The sequence below is a fragment of the Psammomys obesus genome, unplaced genomic scaffold, assembly GCF_907164565.1.
Source record: "Psammomys obesus unplaced genomic scaffold, mPsaObe1.curated_primary_1811, whole genome shotgun sequence".
Classification (NCBI taxonomy): Eukaryota; Metazoa; Chordata; class Mammalia; order Rodentia; family Muridae; genus Psammomys; species Psammomys obesus.
Genome location: NW_026596143.1, coordinates 2,409,351 through 2,427,577, shown reverse-complemented (window position 1 = coordinate 2,427,577; position 18,227 = coordinate 2,409,351). Strand labels below are relative to the sequence as shown.

General features: G+C 38.2%; 1 protein-coding gene across 1 annotated transcript in view; it reads right to left on the bottom strand.

Annotated features, from left to right (window-relative positions):
- Tnks (tankyrase) overlaps positions 1-18,227 on the bottom strand; it is a 141,790-nt gene that overhangs the window by 41,204 nt on the left and 82,359 nt on the right. Inside the window, exons 5-10 of the mRNA XM_055593346.1 lie at positions 16,515-16,609; positions 14,885-14,951; positions 13,797-13,983; positions 8,762-8,883; positions 7,281-7,372; positions 6,843-6,921 (exon numbers count right to left, since the gene is read on the bottom strand). Of these exons, the coding sequence (XP_055449321.1) occupies positions 6,843-6,921; positions 7,281-7,372; positions 8,762-8,883; positions 13,797-13,983; positions 14,885-14,951; positions 16,515-16,609 (642 nt within the window). The remainder of the gene's footprint in view (positions 1-6,842; positions 6,922-7,280; positions 7,373-8,761; positions 8,884-13,796; positions 13,984-14,884; positions 14,952-16,514; positions 16,610-18,227) is intronic.

Genomic DNA, 18,227 nt, shown 5'->3' with positions numbered 1-18,227 from the left:
AAGCACTGGAGATTTACTTTCAGGCCATGGATATACATCTGCAACAGACACCTTAATTATAAACACATGTGACTGGGAACTACCCTGAGGGTTCAATGTTTCACTTTTAAACCTTTACGACTGAATATAGTAGAGAGTAATCTAGCACTGGCTTAAACTTCAGCTTTTGGGTCACATTCATAATTTGTTCAAACCTAACTAGCCTAGTATTTTAGAATGTTCTAGTAAACACCCGTCACTCTAGCCAGATCAGAGTCTATTCTCAACTGTACATGCTGCTTTTAGAGATTCCCTCTCCAAGTCCCCCCTAACTAACTCCCTTTCTGAACATATGCCCTGACTCCATACATAAGCACTTACTACACCATTGGGGTAATTTTTCATTAAGTTCAACTAATGTTGAAAATATGGACTGTCTTCTTGAAAGGTCCTAATCATGGAATAATAGCAAAATCTCAGATAGAAGCTAGTTGTTCAAGACATTTTGTACCTCCCACACCAGTTAAAGGTCAGGATGTAAGAGAAATGGTTTCTTTGTTTCTGGTTCTTCATCAGTATTTGTAAAGCTGTGGTACTTGTTCACATAAAGGTTCATTTACATTTTTAATGGTTTTCACAAAATTCACCGTGATATGGTTATCATAATTTAATTTTATTGTATTTTCCAGCAGGAAAAAAAAAAGACTTTATACATAATAACAGAAAGGAACTGTTGTAAGTATTTACTTCTCAATGGAAAACATAAGATGGCAAACTAGAGGTTTTGTGTGAATGTTACTTCATTTTAGAAGAATACACCCAGAAACACAAACATCCTAATTACTCACACTTTTCTGGAAATTAGATGAGACATACTCAATTATACAGCTTTAAAATTACTAACAATGAACTCCAATTTAGCTTGTCAAGTCATGTAAATATAAATATAGTTTTGAGAGCTATTCTTCTAAATAGATTTTACCAAGTTAAGCTCTCAAATTAATGGCTCTAGACCCTCAAATAAAGGCAAATCCTTTAGCAAACAAATGTTATGGGCTAAAGAGAAGGATGTAAAAGTTTTCTGTAAATCTAAGAACAAGCACCTTCACTTCCGGTGTTGAAGGAGATCAACAGAACAAAGAACACTGTGTCTTCTGAGAGTAAGGCTGGTGGAACTGAGTGCTGTGGCAGATGGCCATTCACAACCCCTTACTCATTCACACACTCTGGAAAACTTCATGTCTTAACAATGAGTAAAATTTATAATGTACCAATGATTCTAAGAACTAATTTATAACAGGGATTTTTAAAACTTAGTTTAAAAGGTTTCATTTCATAAGGACTGACTGAAAACATTGGAGTTGGTCATATACTGAAATTTTATATTCTACTTTCTATACATATGAGATATTTACATATTCATTTAAGGGAGTCCTTGTTTTGATATCTTAGAAATTTGTTTTTTACTTTCCACATAACTTTATTTATTGAATAAATTAATATTTCATCAATATGTACATAACCACAAAGATCTTAGAAAATTTTATATCCACAAAATAAAAGACACTAATGCAATGAAAAAGCATTTATTTTAACAAATATATATTTTAAATTATGAAAGGATATTATAGTCCTTTCCTCAAAGTCTAAGAAATATTATCTACCAAAGACTATCCATGAAGTACTTTATCCAGCAACCAAGTTGAAGTAAAAAAGTTATGAGTAAAGCATTCACTCAATGAGATAAAGAGAAAAGCCTAGAACAATTTGTTGATAGTCTGTTTATACAGCCCACTTAGAGCACTACTGTGTAACAGACGGAGAAAATAGTAAGCAGGCTTTTTCCACTATTTTAAACATTTTCATTAATTTAATTATGTGCACATGTGCCTACACAGTATCAGATTCCCTTGGAGCTTGGGCTACAGGCAGTAAGCCACCTCATGTGGCCAATGGCAACTCAAGGCCCAGGAAGAGTACTGGGCCACCTCTGGGATTACTCTAGGCGAGAGAAGGCAATGCTATAGCTTTCTCAGGGAGGCACGCACAGAAGGAACTTCATAAGTCTGAGGGCTGTCCTGCTCATACAGCAGTTTCTAAGCTGGCGAGGAGTGCATGGTGAACTCTCCCCCAAACAAATGAGCAACAAAACCACCACCAAAAAAAGCAACAGATCTGCCCCGCCTCCATTCTCTCCCTGAATCCTTGGGTTTCACAGCCCCAAGAACCCCCTAAAATGGTTTGAGACCAAATCCTAACTTCCTCAACCACTACAAATATTTAACATTCAATGTTAAACAGATTATTTTTTACTAAAGTTTGAAACTGCCTCCAAAAGAAGAAAATGCTTCATTTAAGGTTACATACTCAACAGTGCTAACAATTCTTAAGCCACGGATTTATATGTCATGATGGCCAATTTGATTGTGAATTTAACTGTACTAAGCAAATGACTAAGTAGTTAATAATCGGTAAAGCAAACTTGTAGGTGTGTCTGTGGGCACTTTTCTACAGTTGACTAGATTATAAGGGAATGTGTTAATCCACTGACTCAAAATCTGGAGGCTACTAGGAGCTGGCACTGTGGAAAGCCATGGGTTGGCAGGAGGAGCAGGTCACTAGGGGTGTGTCCTATGTGCCTGTATCTTGTTAGTGCTCTACTCTGCTTCCTGTGTGGCATGACGTGGCTACTCCAGCACGCTCTCCTGCCACAACAGACTGAACCTCTGAATACTGAGCAAAATACACTTTTCCTCCCTTGTGTGGAATTTCTGTCAGGTATACTTGTTCAGAAGGTGCTACTAGATTGTATGAAAATCATGGGTCATTTAAAAACTAAATAGAAAGCACAGAAAGGAAATACTAAGCAAAGAAAATATGGGCCAACAGTAGGCAAGAAAAAATTTACAAATACATGAACAACTGAGTGCGGCCACCCTGTGGGTTTAGCACTGGATCTGCCTTGGGATCCAGGAGCAAGTACAAGGAAGTTGATATAGTTCCCCCACCTCCAGCCCCCTCTGGCTTGCCTAGAGCTTACTGTGTACTACTGATGACAACTTGTATTATTTTTGTCTTTAAAGGAACCAATAACAATTTGCTTGTTATAGTGAAAGGCCAGGAAGGACATACTACTTTTGAAGTCGTTCTGTATCACTGGCAGAATGTTTTCAGTTACAGAAGCCCATTCCTGAACTAAGACGCTGATAATAAAAACACATTATGCACATGAATGGCCACTAAGAACTGAGAACCTCAGACCTACACAATGCCACTGAGCAAGACTATACAAAAGCTTATTTTTCTCCAACCAAGGACCATGCATGGAGATAACCTAGAACCCCTGCACAGATATAGCCAGGGCAGCTCAGTGTCCAGGTGGGTTCCATAGTAATGGGGACAGGACTGTCTCTGACATGAACTGATTGGCCTGCTCTTTGATCACCTCCCCCTGAGAGGGGAGCAGCCTTACCAGGCTGACAATGCAGCCACTCCTGATGAGACCTGATAGACTAGAATCAGAAGGAAGGAAAGGAAGACCTCCCCTATCAGTGGACTGGGGGAGGGCCATGCGTGGAGAAGGGGGGAGGGAGGAAGTGGGAGGGGAGGTGGAAGGATACAAAGTGAATAAAGTGTAATTAATAAAAATTTAAAAAAAGAAAAAAGCTTATTTTTCATGACTTTTCTGAAAAAAGAAAAAAGCCTTATAGGTGACAACAAATTTTAAAAATGAAGAATATTATTAATGGCTTGCACGAGTAATATAAATGTCAAAATACTCACAAAAATCAGACCAATGACAAAAATAATTCCCACATGTGTAAGTGAAAGCCCTCAAGAGGGACTGCCTCTGACATAATCTGATTGGCCTGCTCTTTGATCAACTCCCCCAAGGGGAGAGCAGCCTTACCAGGCCACAGAAGATGACAATGCAGCCACTCCTGATGAGATATGATAGACTAAGATCAGAAGGACGGAGAGGAGGACCTCCCTTAGCAGTGGACTTGGGGAGGGGCATGCATGAAGAAGGGGGAGGGAGGGTGGGACTGAGAGGGGAGGAAGGAGGAGCTTATGGGGGGATACAAAGTTAATAAAGTGTAATTAATAAAATAAAATTAAATTAAAAAAAGAGAAAGCCCTCTTAGCTTATATTAATTTCTACTTGACATAACATGTTGTTTATATAACAATGGCATAGTTGTAGCTACAAAGTTGGTAATAAATCTGTACAACTCTTGTCTTTTATTCTAACTTACCTTGATTTTAATTAAAAATATCAAATATCCTTTTAAAGAAAATTTTTCGATCACATGTATAGCAAATTAAAACAATTTACTGTATGTAATCTTGTTCATTTTTAAAGTATAACCAAGTAGTGTAGTAAATACACAAACCTGGAAAGTACATAAGGGGAAATGCAAGAGGCAGGAAGGAGTAATGAAAGCTGACAGGAGATTTTCATTACTATGGTGTAAATTATCATTTAGCTCTATTAAAGAGTATTTTAATTGTTTTTTAAAGAATATATATATATATATATATATATATATATAGTTATAGTTATAGTTATAGTTACTGTTGTTTTGTTTTTGTAGACAGGTTTTCTCTGTGCAGCTCTGGCTGTCCTGGAACTTGCTCTGTAGATCAGGCTGGCCTTGAATTCAGAGACCCTCCTGCCTGTCTCCCGAGTGCTGGGATTAAGGGTGTCCACCACAGCCCAACAAGATTTTATTTTTAATTGAGTGTATGTTATATGTCTCTGTGTGGGAATGTGCACATGAATGCAAGGTACCTATGGAGCCAGAGGCGTCCTGGAGCTGGAGGTAGAGGCAACTGTGAGCTGCTCAACATGAGTGCTAAGAATGGACTCAGATCCACTGCCACCTTTCAATCTTCCAGAGAATTATGATGTAAAGAGGCAAGGTCACAGCTCAGGTGTGACACTTGATTCCAACAGGTTTTATTAGTTGAGGAGATTTCTTTCTTTTTTTATTGTTTATTATTATTATTATTAGTTACATTTTATTAACTCTGTATCCCAGCTGTACCCCACTCCCTTATTCCCTCCCAACCCCACCCTCCCTCCCTCAGCTTCTCCCTGCCCCTTTCCAAGTCTATGGATTGGGGAGGACCTCCTCCCCTTTCGTCTGGCCCTGTTTTATCAGGTATCTTCAGGGCTGGCTGCGAAGTCCTCCTCTGTGGCCTAGCAGAACTGTTCCTCCCTTGGGGGGTGAGGAGTCAAAGAGCCTGCATTGAGTTCCTGTCAGAGATAGTCCCTGTTCCCCTTACTATGGGAAGCCAATTGGCTACTGAGCTACCATGAGCTTCGTCCGAGTAAAGGTTCTAGGTTATATCCATACATGGTCCTTGGTTGGAGAAGTTGAGGAGATTTCATACACAAGTGGAGCCTATCAAAAAAAGTATTATTAACTATGTTTACTAAATAGTAATATTTTTATTTTTAGTGTGATTATTAAATTATACTAAGGCTTCATGGAAAAATCTGATAGGCAAGGTTTTGCAAAAACTACCTAAACAGAAAACAGAAAACCTTTGTAAATAGATTAGAAGGTTATGTTTTAATGTTCTTAAATTATGAAGTTATGATGGTGGCTATGCTGGTTAAGTCATTTCTGCTCACTTGTCAACTTAACACTAGCATTATCTGGGAAGAAGGAACCTTGGTTAAGAAAATTCCTCCATCAGATTGGGCTGTGGGCAAGTCTGTGGGTAACTTTCCTGATTAATGATTTATCTGGCAATGCCCAGACTATTTTGTGTGGTGCTACCCCTGGGCAGGTAAAGTTCTGAGTTGTATTAAAATGCAAGCTGAGCAAGGCACAGAGAACAAGCCAGTGTGCAGCATTCATCCATTGCCTCAGCTCCAGTTCCTTCATCCAGGTTCCTTCATTACTCCTACACATACAGTATCTTCAAAATGGCATATGTTTCTGTGAATAGCTGAATGGCAGAGTACTTGTCTAGCATGTGTGAGATCACAGGTTCAAAAAATCAAACAACTAAATCTACACAACCCACCTTCCACTAAATAATGTATATTTCCATGTTTTAAAACAATGCCTTATTTTTATTATGTGCATGGGTATATTATCTGTGTGGGTATATGCCATGTGCTGGCACCCAGAGAGGGTGTTGGAGCCCCACTGTCTGGAGTTACAGGTAGTTGTGGGCCACTTGATGTAGATGCTGAGTACTGATTTCAGGTCCTCTCCAACAGCACAAAGCATCTTGCCCTCTTTACCTGGTTTCCTGGTTTTGACAGGAAGTGTTCCTCAACCACACTCATGTTGGGGGTATGGTTCTCTGACAATGGCACCACTATGAGAGGTTTTGAGAAAGTCAAAACCTCTTTTGAGAAGATGGGACGTGGTTGGATGGCAAGGCTCCTTTAAGACGCCCTATTCCTGGTCTTATCCTACTTTCTGTTTCCTGTCTTTGACAAGTAACTAGCATTCCTGTGTGGCATGCTTCCACTCTCATGGCTTTCTACCTAAGTGCACAGGGCTAAGTGACCACTAACTAACCAAACCTCCTCAGATCATGAGCAAAATCATTTTTGAGCCATTTCTGCCAGGTGTCTGATTGCAGTGATGTGAAAAGTAACTAGAACAAATGTAGAGGAGCTGAGCTGCATTTCAAGACAGTAGTCAGCTGCCTACTGCTTTCTAGGAGACTACGAGGAAAGAACAAAGAAACAACTGTAGGAGGAAAAAATGAAACCAACTTCGAGAACCTATGACTTTAAACACGAAATTCACAAACTGTCCTTTCTGAAGAGGGTGAGCTTCCTGGGGACTCAAGTTCTGAGGCAGCAGGCTGCCTTGTGCTGACTTAGGGCTTACCTTTGCTCCATGCTTATGCAGAACTTCCATGACGTCATTGTGAGCTCTTTCAGCTGCGACATGCAAAGGGGTCATGAAACTATGGGAAGGAGAAAAGGAAAGAGAATTTTATGACTTTTACTCTAACAACTCTCTGTAGCTAATGGTTGTTGACAGATGGGTTCTTTTCTTTAGTGGTATCATCATGCTGTTGCGTATGCTCATCCAAGCCACCCTAATTAAACTTAGTGAGTCACCGAAAACCAAGACAAGGCAAACACGACAACAGCAAGTCATGAAACTAGGAAGGGGACCTGTGGGGAAGAAGGGGTGCACACTGTGGGCAATGGTGAGAGGGGGAGGAGTGGGCAATGGGGAGAGGCTGAATAACCAAGTTACCTTACATACATGTACGAAATAGTCAAATGAAGAAGGAAAAGCATTCTTGTAACTACTTACTCCTTGTTTTTTTCGTTGACATTGGCTCCTTTCCTAAGTAACAGTTCTGCTACCTGCTTTCGTTTGGGATGCAAGGAGGCCACAGCACAGTGCTATAACACAAACAAAATTCACTTTAAGAACAACAAAATTCTACTTAAACGTGAACTCCTGAATAAATCAGCAGCTGGAGCTATTTGGGACAGTGTAATGCCAAAATGCATCAGGGCATAATGATTCATATTCCTTTTCAACACATTGGGAGTGCAAACCAAGTGAAACTGTATTCTTAATTAGGCATTAGTAGACTTCATTTCTTTTCCTTCAGTCAATAAATACTAAACATATATTTCATTGAAGGCATTGGAACACTGAATTTTCAAAGCTATGGAACTCTATATAGAATCACTCAAGCCACCTCTAGTCTGTCAGCTATAGAAGTCAGTGTTTTTCGGTTATTCCACTGACACATAGGCAGAACTCACGAGGATCAACTGATTTACTCAGGATTGGTGAGGACATGTCATCTTGAAGCAGTGTAAAGGAACCGATATTCTCAGAGACCTTATGTTCTATCCTTGAATTTATATAACTTATATTTTGCTCCACCTTACACAGATGACTAAATAGTTTGAAAAATAAAACTAATCACAACTGAACAAATGAAATACCCAAAGCAGCAGGTCAAAGATTTTTATGGAGCTGGGGATCACACTCTGTGTTTCTGGACCTCCGGGCCTAGCATGCTGTAGACATGATCTGGGCTTGATGGTTTTAAATTTAATTGGCCCATTTCAGTTTGGTTAATCTTTTAATGGTGTTTTCAGCAGAATGGGCTAAACGACCTTTCTGAGCCACACAGTTTTAAGAAAGTTAAATGAAGTATATTTAACAGTCTATGATATAAGAACCATGTATGCTTAAGTTCTGAAGTTAGGGGCAGACACTAACCAGCTCAACATTTATTCCTTAATGTGCTTAATGACACAAAATAAGTGAGAGTACTGAGAGAGTACCGGGTGGAAAGAAGGAGAGCTTTAAAGGTAATTTATACAGTCAGGACCTGAAAGTTCATTTTTAACATTTCCTCACATGAAAATACTCTGTTATTTGAATGCAATTACTCCAAGGGATAATGCAAATATCCATGAAACCATATTTTCTACAGAAAACAGATACAATATTTATCTAGTAAGCACACCCCAAAGAGAAGATTTTATCACATCACACTTTTTGCATTATAATGAAAGCACTGAACACAAAAGTAATTTGTCACAATAAGCTTGGGTGAACACAGAGATAAAATGGGTCTAAATCATGGCTGAGGAAATATCTAGTCCCTCACTCACAAAGAATCATGACCAAGACGAAGTTAAAAATCAGTGCAACCAACATTAAAATGCAAATTGCTGGCATTTCAGAGAGCTTCTGAAATGAAAAGCATTATTTAATCTTGCACCACTATTACAACCCCAGGGAACATCTGGGTGACATCATCTTACCAGTGCTGTTTCGTGAGACTGTGGCTGCTTGAAGTTAATAATTTCCAAAGCAAGAGTTTTTTTAACTTTGGCCAGGTCTGCTTCTCTGGCAGCTTGTAGTAAAGAGTGGCCTTTAAATTCATCTGCCAATGAAACAATAGTTGACATGTGGTTTTCTAAGTTATAATCAACTCTGGAAGGCATGATGTGCAACCTGCAGTCCCAGCACTTGGAGGGCTGAGGTAGGAAGAGTGCCAAGTAGAGGCTAGACTGGCCTACAAAGTGAGTCTGAGGCCAGCTTGCGCGAGACCGCCTCAAAAAAAGTATTTTAAGCAGAAAAATTACTAACTTTGCATGCATCTCTATCTTATCTAAAATAGTAATATAAAGTTGTGACTACATAAAGAATGCAGGTACAGGTTAAGAAAAAGGTTTGAAATATAAATACTCTTAAATGAGACTTTCATACTGTCAGAATTGATGGCAAGTTACACAGAAAAGCACTTACTTTTGCAGTTATCTAAATGTTCACCAAAAAAAAAAGCATCTAAGCCATCAGTGAACATACCCGGAGCACTTTACAACTCTGAAATAACACACAGATCTCTATACACTGTTAAGGAGGAAAGACGGGGTGTTCCCATTTTTTACACTGTTCTGTTCTTCCTGTTCCTGCTGCCATCGGAATTAAATTTAAGTCATGGAACAGAAAACAATGTTTAGAGAAAAAGTAAAAATAATAACAACACATAACAGAATTGAAATGTTTGGGAACTGCCAGAATAACTACCTACCTAAGAATGATTTTAATTTTTATTTTCTATTTTATAAACTTGGTTTTATTTTATACATTTTTATTAACAAAGAGCTGAAAATTGTTCTAAAAATACGCAAATGAAATAAGACTAATGCATAACCAATTTAACTGTTCTAACATTTGGACTTTTGCACCTGCATGGCACTGTGCTGTTACTTCTTTCGTGTGAGGACCCCACCACATTCCCTTCTCTCTAAAGACAGAGAGGGATGCAGACAGCACTGAAGGCCTCAGCTGAGACACTCTGGACATGCCTCCCTATAACCCATTACTGAGTACTTTCAGTTAGGATCACAGTACTTGTAACTAGCCTGGCACCACTGTCATATTTATTCACCCACTGCAACTTTATCACTTCGCATAGAGTTGGAGTTGGACACATAGTAGGTTCTTAATAAACATTTGTTATCAGTTCAATATTTGCACACTATGCTGTGGTTACTTCAGGAAATGAACCATTTCTACATGACCTTTCTATTTAAAATTCTTTAAGTGTGTGCGCGTGTGTGTGTGTGTGTGTGTGTGTGTGTGTGTAAGAGAGAGATGTGTGCGTAAAGCTGTGTATAGATGTCAGAGGAGAACTTTTAGGAGTTTGGTTTGTTTTTGTTTTTGTCCACAGTGGGTCTAGGGAATCAAACTCACATCATCAGGTTTGTATGGGAAGCGCTTTTACTGGTTGAGCCATCTTGGAGTCCTATTTCATGATTCTTTTAACTGTTAATTTCTCAATGTGTAATACTAAAACTTCTGGAACAATACACAAGATTAAGTGAGATAATAAGGTAAACCAGTGACAAAATTTAATATTTTGATTTAATGTTACAAGCAGGGGCTAACAAAGTCAGGGAATTATAGCAGGCACATGTAAAGAGCAGGCTCCTGATGACTACAAGGGGCAGGTGTATGCAGAAGTGGGAGTAAGCAAGCTGCAGAGCTTTGCTAAAGTGAGCACTTAAGAGAAATTTAAGCTGAAGGCAAGTGACATTGTCTTTAGTGACAAGCACTCTATAAACACCAACATGATAAAGGCAGTTTGGTTTTTTCTATTGTATAGGAAGGAATGGTGGCTCGGAAAAAACCGAGCAAACTTACGGAAAATAAATAGTAAAACTGGAGTCCTAAGGACGGAAGAACTATGACACAGTAATACAATTAAATAGCATACTATTTCCTATACAAAATATTCCTTATCTGTGCTCTTAGAAGACTTTTCTGACCAGATTGATTTTAAAAATGAAAATATTGTATTGAGGAATAGTTATGATTAAAAAGCAACAACCCTGGAAATTGAATGTCTATTAACTAAGAAAATATTACAAAAATTTAAATACAAAAGGCTAAACAAGAATTAGCTAATTACTTAGCTAACTAACTAACCTGATTTTTCAAAGCAGGGTTTCTCTGTATAGCTTTGGCTGTCCGGAAACTCATGTTGTAGACCAAGCTGGCCTCGAACTCAGAGACCCATGTTTTCTTCTTGAGAGCTGGGATTAAAGCTGTGTGCCAGCACCACATAGCAAGAATTTATTTTAAAGTTTTATCTTTATTAATTTTTTTATGTGTGTCTGTGTGTGGGTATGTGTACTTGTGTAGGGTGCTCAGGGAGACACTGGATCCCTGCAGCTGGAGTTATAGGTGGTTATGAGCCAATCCACAACAGCTGTGACCAGTCCCACAAGAGTGCTAGAATCAGGTCCGCTTAACTGCTTGGCATCTCACCAGTCCTCAGTGTTTGTTTTAGACCCTCAAAGACATTATACACTTTAAAAGACACTAAACTACACATAAACTATGAAACCTGACAATTTTCATATTCTAGAAGCTTACTTTTCTAAAAGTATTTTAAATAAGAATGAGACTCAGATGACCTCATTTATTGGTCTTATAAAAAGCATAAAATCAAGGAAGGGGATAAGTATGTAGAATGATGCAGCTGTAATAACGGCACAGTGTAAGCAGTATTTCTGTTTCCTGCATAATCTTCTTTGGGGTGTGTAGTGCTTATGTACCTAAGTATGCATGGAGGCCAGATGAAGTGTCCTGATCCTCTGCGGGCCTCTCTGAACTCGGAGCTGGAGCCCACGGTAGTCCTTCCCACACCTAGGCGGGCAGGCAACAGGCTGCAGTCTGTCCTGTCTCCTTCCCACACAGCCTGGGCATGACAGGCACATGTAAAACATGTAAAGCAAATGGTTAGGTGAGCACTGGGACCAAAATCCAGTTTCTTGTGGATGCACCACAAGCACTCCTAAACACTGAGCCATTTCTCAAGCCTTCTGTAGAATTGTCTTTAAAAAAATTCATACTTGAAGGCCAATTACAAAGCAGAAATCATAACACTGAAAAGTATAGCTAGAGAAGACCCTTAACCTTAAATCCTTCCTTCCCCATAAATCTTGGTAGAATCTTATTTAATAAAAATTCTTAGTAAGAAAATTGAACACAGCTAAGAAACTGCTCCCTATAAAAAAAGCTACACAATTTAGGTAAATAGAAAAAAACAATTCTACAATAGAATAAAACAATCTAATAAAATAATGTCATGACTTCTGATAAGACTCCTAATTTATAAAATGTTGAGTTGAATAAAGGGACAATGACAGGGATAAATATGACCATTATATAAAATTAAAAAAAGAAACTAGAAAACAGTATATATCTTCTGAGTAGAGTCATATTAACTGGCTGAAGTTTATGGACATAGAGCATATACAATATTACACTAGGCTGCGGTCAAACAGAGAGATATGAGGCAGTGACCTCATTGAAGATACCAAGGACAGTAGAGGCAGATCTCTGTGAATTCAAGGATAGCCAAGGCTGTCTCAAACAAACAAACAAACAAACAAAGACACCAGGGATAGCACAAAGGTTGCTTTTTTTTCTCTACAAACTTACTTTTTTCTAAGGAAGCTCATACATAGAAAATAAACTGTATAATACAATACAGCACAACATGATACATGGGAGGCTCTACAAAGAAAGTACAATGGTGTCCCCACACTCAATGAAAACCTAATCTAAGACAATACACTTCATTTCCACATGTGATTAAACTTTTAGGGAATCTGCTCTTTTCATAAAAATTAGCTTGGAAGCTATTTCAAGATAAATGCTATGAGCATTATTTTGAACACACTTTCCCATGAGGTAACAGTAAAGATTTTCTTATGTGGTTTCTGATTCTTAGACTCCTACATATAAGATTGAAGGCAGACCACTGGCAAGTTAAAGTCAGGTGGGAGCGACCTAGTTTACCTTACATCTGAAATGCCCACATGGAGAATTGCATGTGTGTCAGTATTGCATGTAACACTACACACAATGTGAAAACCTGAATGAGAACCAAATAGAGAAGGGACTTAAGGCAAAAGCCAAGAAAATCTAGTTAATGTGGCCTTCAGTTAATAATGTATCGATATTGGGTTATTAACTGTGCTAAATGTATCACACTAATATAAACAATCAGTAATAATGAAACCTAGATATGCTGTAGATGAGAATCTCTATGCTATCTATATAAACTTTCTGTAAATCTAAACCTACTTGCAGTTTCCATATATATATATATATATATATATATATATACACACACACACATATATACACGCACATATATTCGTGAGGTATTTATGAAAATTATGACCATCAAATCATCTCACATATAAATTAAAACATGACTGTGCAACTTTTTGAAGACAAATAATGTTCAGCTTTTCCTTTTACTACCAGCTGCACAAGAACAGGAGTTCTGGGAGTGCAGAGCCTTTTGTTTTGATCTGTATACGCTGTACTTCTATTGTCTGTCACACAGAAAAACACTCAGTAAATGATTATTGATGACCTCAAGCCCTTAGCTGTCAAATAAACACACAAAAAGAAAAAACAAACAAGCAACCCACCAAAAACCAAATTCAGAGAACAAAACAGCAAAAAACTAGGAGCCTTGACAAATGAATTAGAATTGGACTTTAAAAAAACATGTGTGCATGTTTGTGTGTAAGTATGTGCACAGTATGTACAGCACATGTCGTACTGATGTGTATGTATAGCTTCTGTGTGTTAAAAGCTCTTGTGGTATTACTACACGAAGAAAAGCATACGACTGCAGTATGAGAAGCTTGTACACACGTGAGAAGGGAGGACCCCATCGAGCCAGACAACAGTCCGAGCGAGGAAGCGGAACCAGGACACTCCCAATATGGCTAGCTGCGTTGGGTTTAGGATACAAATACTTACAAGTCAGTCTTTCCCGGAGCTCAGGGGTTGGAGCCATATCGACTGCGCTTTTGCCATGGCAGTTGACCAAGGTGGGGTCAGCACCATGGCTCAGTAACAAAGAACAGACTTCTACACGGTTCTTAGAGGCAGCTTCATGGAGTGGCGTGAACTGCCACAGATCCATGGCATTAACACAAGCTCCGTGCTGAATAAGGAGAATAGCAGACATTAGTAATCATTTCCTCAAGGGAAGGCAAACTCAGAAAACATATTTCACTAAATATTTCAGCTATACATTTCGGAATGTAACAGTTTTACATTAGCGTTTAAAAAATAGTTCAAAAAATGTTCAAAACACCAAAAACTAAAGGGAGAAAAAAAGCCTCTTCCAAGTAGGAACAGGGAAGGAAAAGGGCTCTTTCTGATAGAGAAAAGGGAATTAACAGCAGCTGAAACTCAGAGCTCTCTGACCGCAACTGGCCTGCCCGTGCAGAGCAGCAACACCTGAATTCCAAACAGTGATGGGTGAGTTCTGCTGCTGTAGCATGGCATAGCACAGCTGGCTCTAAACTTAGAATTTTCTTGTTGATTGTTTGCTTGAGTTTTGTATAAACTTGTTGTTGTTTTCCCCTTCAAAACAGAAATAACTTAATATTCAAGGTCCTTTCACAGGAATTCTTTTTTCCCCAGTAGCAGGAATAATTCATTATCAATGATTCCTACATGAGAGAAAAATGAGCCCAACTTCTAGCACAAAACAATTACAACCAGGATATAAAGCATTAAGGCAATGCTGTTTAAATTACAAGAGGTATTAGTCATTCATTATGTGGAGGATGTTCTCTTCTCTTGATCATCTAAATAATGTTTAACTGAATGTTCAGTTTTCATAATAAATAAACTAAAAAAATTCATAAATAAAAAGTTTGAGTTGAATGTTCAAAGTTTTTATGCAATGGAAATATTTTTATATATTATCTTACTGTCATAAAAATAAAATATTATTTAAATACCAAAAACTATTATTTAAAAAATGCACAAAGTATAAATAAGTTAAAAACACAAAAACCAAGCCAATATGATTCAATGTTTTGGATTTCTCTTACCTTTAACAGCAGTTCTGTGACCTCATAATGTCCATATGAGCATGCATTATGAAGAGGTACAAGTCCGCTGAACAAAAAGAGAAAATGAAATTTCAAACACAGCCATATGGTTGTGAATTGCTAAAAACTTACTAAGTTCAATTTTTTTAAAAGCATTTTAAGACTTTATGAAAAGAACTCAAAAGTACAGCCCGTGTCTACACCTTTAGCAGTTTTCTTGTGGTCTTTATACATGAGCCATAGAAATAATAAAAAACTATCCATTAGAAGAAGAATTAAAAGAAAGACCAACATAGTAATAAACAAGTAGTAATATGTGTAATAGATAGGCCAACTGGCAGGAAACCGAGCTCGTCCTATTTTAATCCACTTTTGTGATACTGTCCAGTATAAGAATTAAATGTACTATAACTTTCCCATCAGAATGCCCTTCCTAAGCAAGGTTAAAAGCCATCCTTTTCTGCTGTGTGCTTCTCTTGATGACTGACCATTATACACCCATCTGTTCTTAGACATGCATGAGAAAACAGGTGTACAAGGGCACCTGGCCCAGGAGGTGACATGCCATTCACAGGAGGCAAGAGACAGCATGGAAGGGGGCAGATTTGAAATGGATAGATTCTCTTTCTCGTAATTATCTCAAGTATGGAGTTCATTTCTGTGCTTCCTGACATGAATGTGAGCTGAAAGAAAGAAATCTTCCCCTAGGGTATTGCTTCTTTATGCTGTCAATCAGATTTCTAACCTAATCTGCCTCACCTGGGTAGGGTCAATTATTCTTGTGATCTTAAGGCCAGATAACAAGAAATGTCAGCTTTCATGTGGGACCGTGATCATTAGAAACTAGAAAGACATCGGTAAGCTTCCGATATTTATCAACTCACAATGACATACATTTTTGTTTGCTATCTATTCCTTCCTGTACTGATATTTATAAGGATCATCTAGATTGAATTATCTTAAGTACATTCTAAAAAATGACTAAATTAAAAAGTTGTTTACTCATTACGTTAGTTTATTAATACAAGGAGATTCTCTTAATAGCTACTACACTAGATTATCCCAATTTTCAGTAATTTTTAGACCTTTCTGAAATGAAATTTAAGAGATGAAAGTGGGTTTAACTGGGAAAAATAATTTCAAATAGAATTGCAACAAAATTAAATTGGTGCAAGAGATGATTATGAGAAATCTATTGCAGGTACATTAAATAAGATCTAAGGTCAAACCTGGGACCATTATTTTTAAATTTATATTAATTGTGTATGGGTGTTTTGCCTACATGAATGTCTATATTGCATGATTTTGTACTTGGTGTCTATAGAGGCCAGAAGAAGGCATTGAATCCTGTGAAATGAGAGTTGGAGATAGTGTGTGTGAGCTCCCATGTGGGGTGCTAGGAATCAAACCCTAGTCTTCTGGAATCAAAGCCAGTGCTCTTAACCACTGGGCCATCTCTCCAGCCCCATGGAGGCAGATCTCTGTGAGTTTGAAGCCAGCCTGGTCTACAAAGCAAGTCTAGGACAGCCAAGGCTACAAAGAGAGACGCTGTCTCACTTCCCCCCGCAAAGAAAAATAACATAATTATCCACCCATGGATTCTTTAAATAGTGACACTGGCTGCACCTACCCTTTGTCTTTCGCGTGAACGTCAGCACCGTGCTGCAGAAGCAGCTGAACTATCCGAACTCTGTTGTAGCCTGCTGCCAGGTGTAATGGAGTAGACTGAAAAGACGAAGAAAAGCTCATCATTTCTTCAGGTTAAAAAATATATATATACATAGCTTTTGGTCTTCACTCAGCTTCTAACTACATGAGGGACAATTTCTTTTCCTGGAGAGAGAAGTCTATTTCCAGCGTCACTGCGATGGTTTGATTCAGGTTTGTCCACATGAAACAGAATTCATGTAACCAATGTCAGAGTGTTCAGGTGTCAGGGCCTGCTGTTCTCCAGGAAGAGTTAAGGCTCATGAGGCACTGGGTTGACACTGCAAAAGGGAGCTTCTGCAAAGCAAGTCCTGCTTAACTCACTCTCTTGCTTCTCTCCCCAGGTAATTTTTCCTCCCAGTCTCCCTCCCTTCTCTCTGACATGCACAGACACAGACACAGATAGACAGACACACAGACACATACTCACTCACTCCTGCCGTGATACAGCAAGGGGCCTTTGCCAGATGCTGGCATCATGCCATCTGGACCTTCCAGCCACAAGAATTATAAACCAAGAACACTTCTCTTTATATAAAACTCAGCAGCAGTTTATAGCAGCACAGAACTGGCACAGACTCCATCTACGTCCCTTATTGGTCCTCAAGGCCTTCAATTATTAAGCTCTACCCTACTGTGTTGCTTCTTCTCTCTTCCTTTCCAGCATGAACCATTCTTATTACACTAACAAAGTCAAGGAATGGTCATGCCAAATAACTGGAAACATAATCATCTAACTTTCAAACTTTTAATGGGAAAGATTGTAAGGCATCCCTGAGGAATTACTTGAAGACGCTTTACTGAAGACCAAAAAGACAATGCACTTTATCCATTCCCTGTGACTTCTAGCAACAAGGAGAAACTACATTGCTCCACCAGATGTCCCACTATACATGGCTTCTGAATGGGGAAGCTCCCTCCAGAGACAGCACTGCTATGGATGACTACTCAGTAAGCTGGTAAGCTGTTGGTGCAAATCTGACATTTACTACTTTGATGAAAGGGTGGTAATTTAATTGACTATAAGCAAAAAAAAAAAAAAAGAAAGAAAAAATTTCTTTTTTTCTAATGTCTTTTACACATTGTTTGTTTATAGTACTTTCCATTTCCAAAAATGAACAAATCTCAAATATATACTTATTTTAATAGTTTATGTAAACAAAATATAAGAAAAAATAGTTTCTTATTTTTCAGATTTTTAAGAATTCTTTGAGTAAATTATTTACAATGCCTCAAAGAGCTAATACGCTTAGTTTATGAACTGTTAAAATATTTATATAGCTAAGATAAACGAAGAGATTCCATAATTGATCAGGTTACAAATGAGAAAATGCCAGAAATAAACTGCCTATGAAAAGATGGAGTTAAGGAATTTCAAAAGCTTTTAAGAACTTATAGCACTGGTAACATGACTCAGGTAGTGAAAGATACAACAATGTCTAGTTTGGAAAGAATAATGAAAGAGGGAAGCAGAGCCATGGTGGTGACTAGGGCTAAGATTACTGAATGTAAAGGGCTCAACATGTTATGGTATCATTTTATGACATGCCCTGAATGTAGACAGCATCATTTTCATCAGCTGGGACCTGACTGATGGGCTGAGTAAGCTGAGCACTGGCATCCATGCATGCATTCT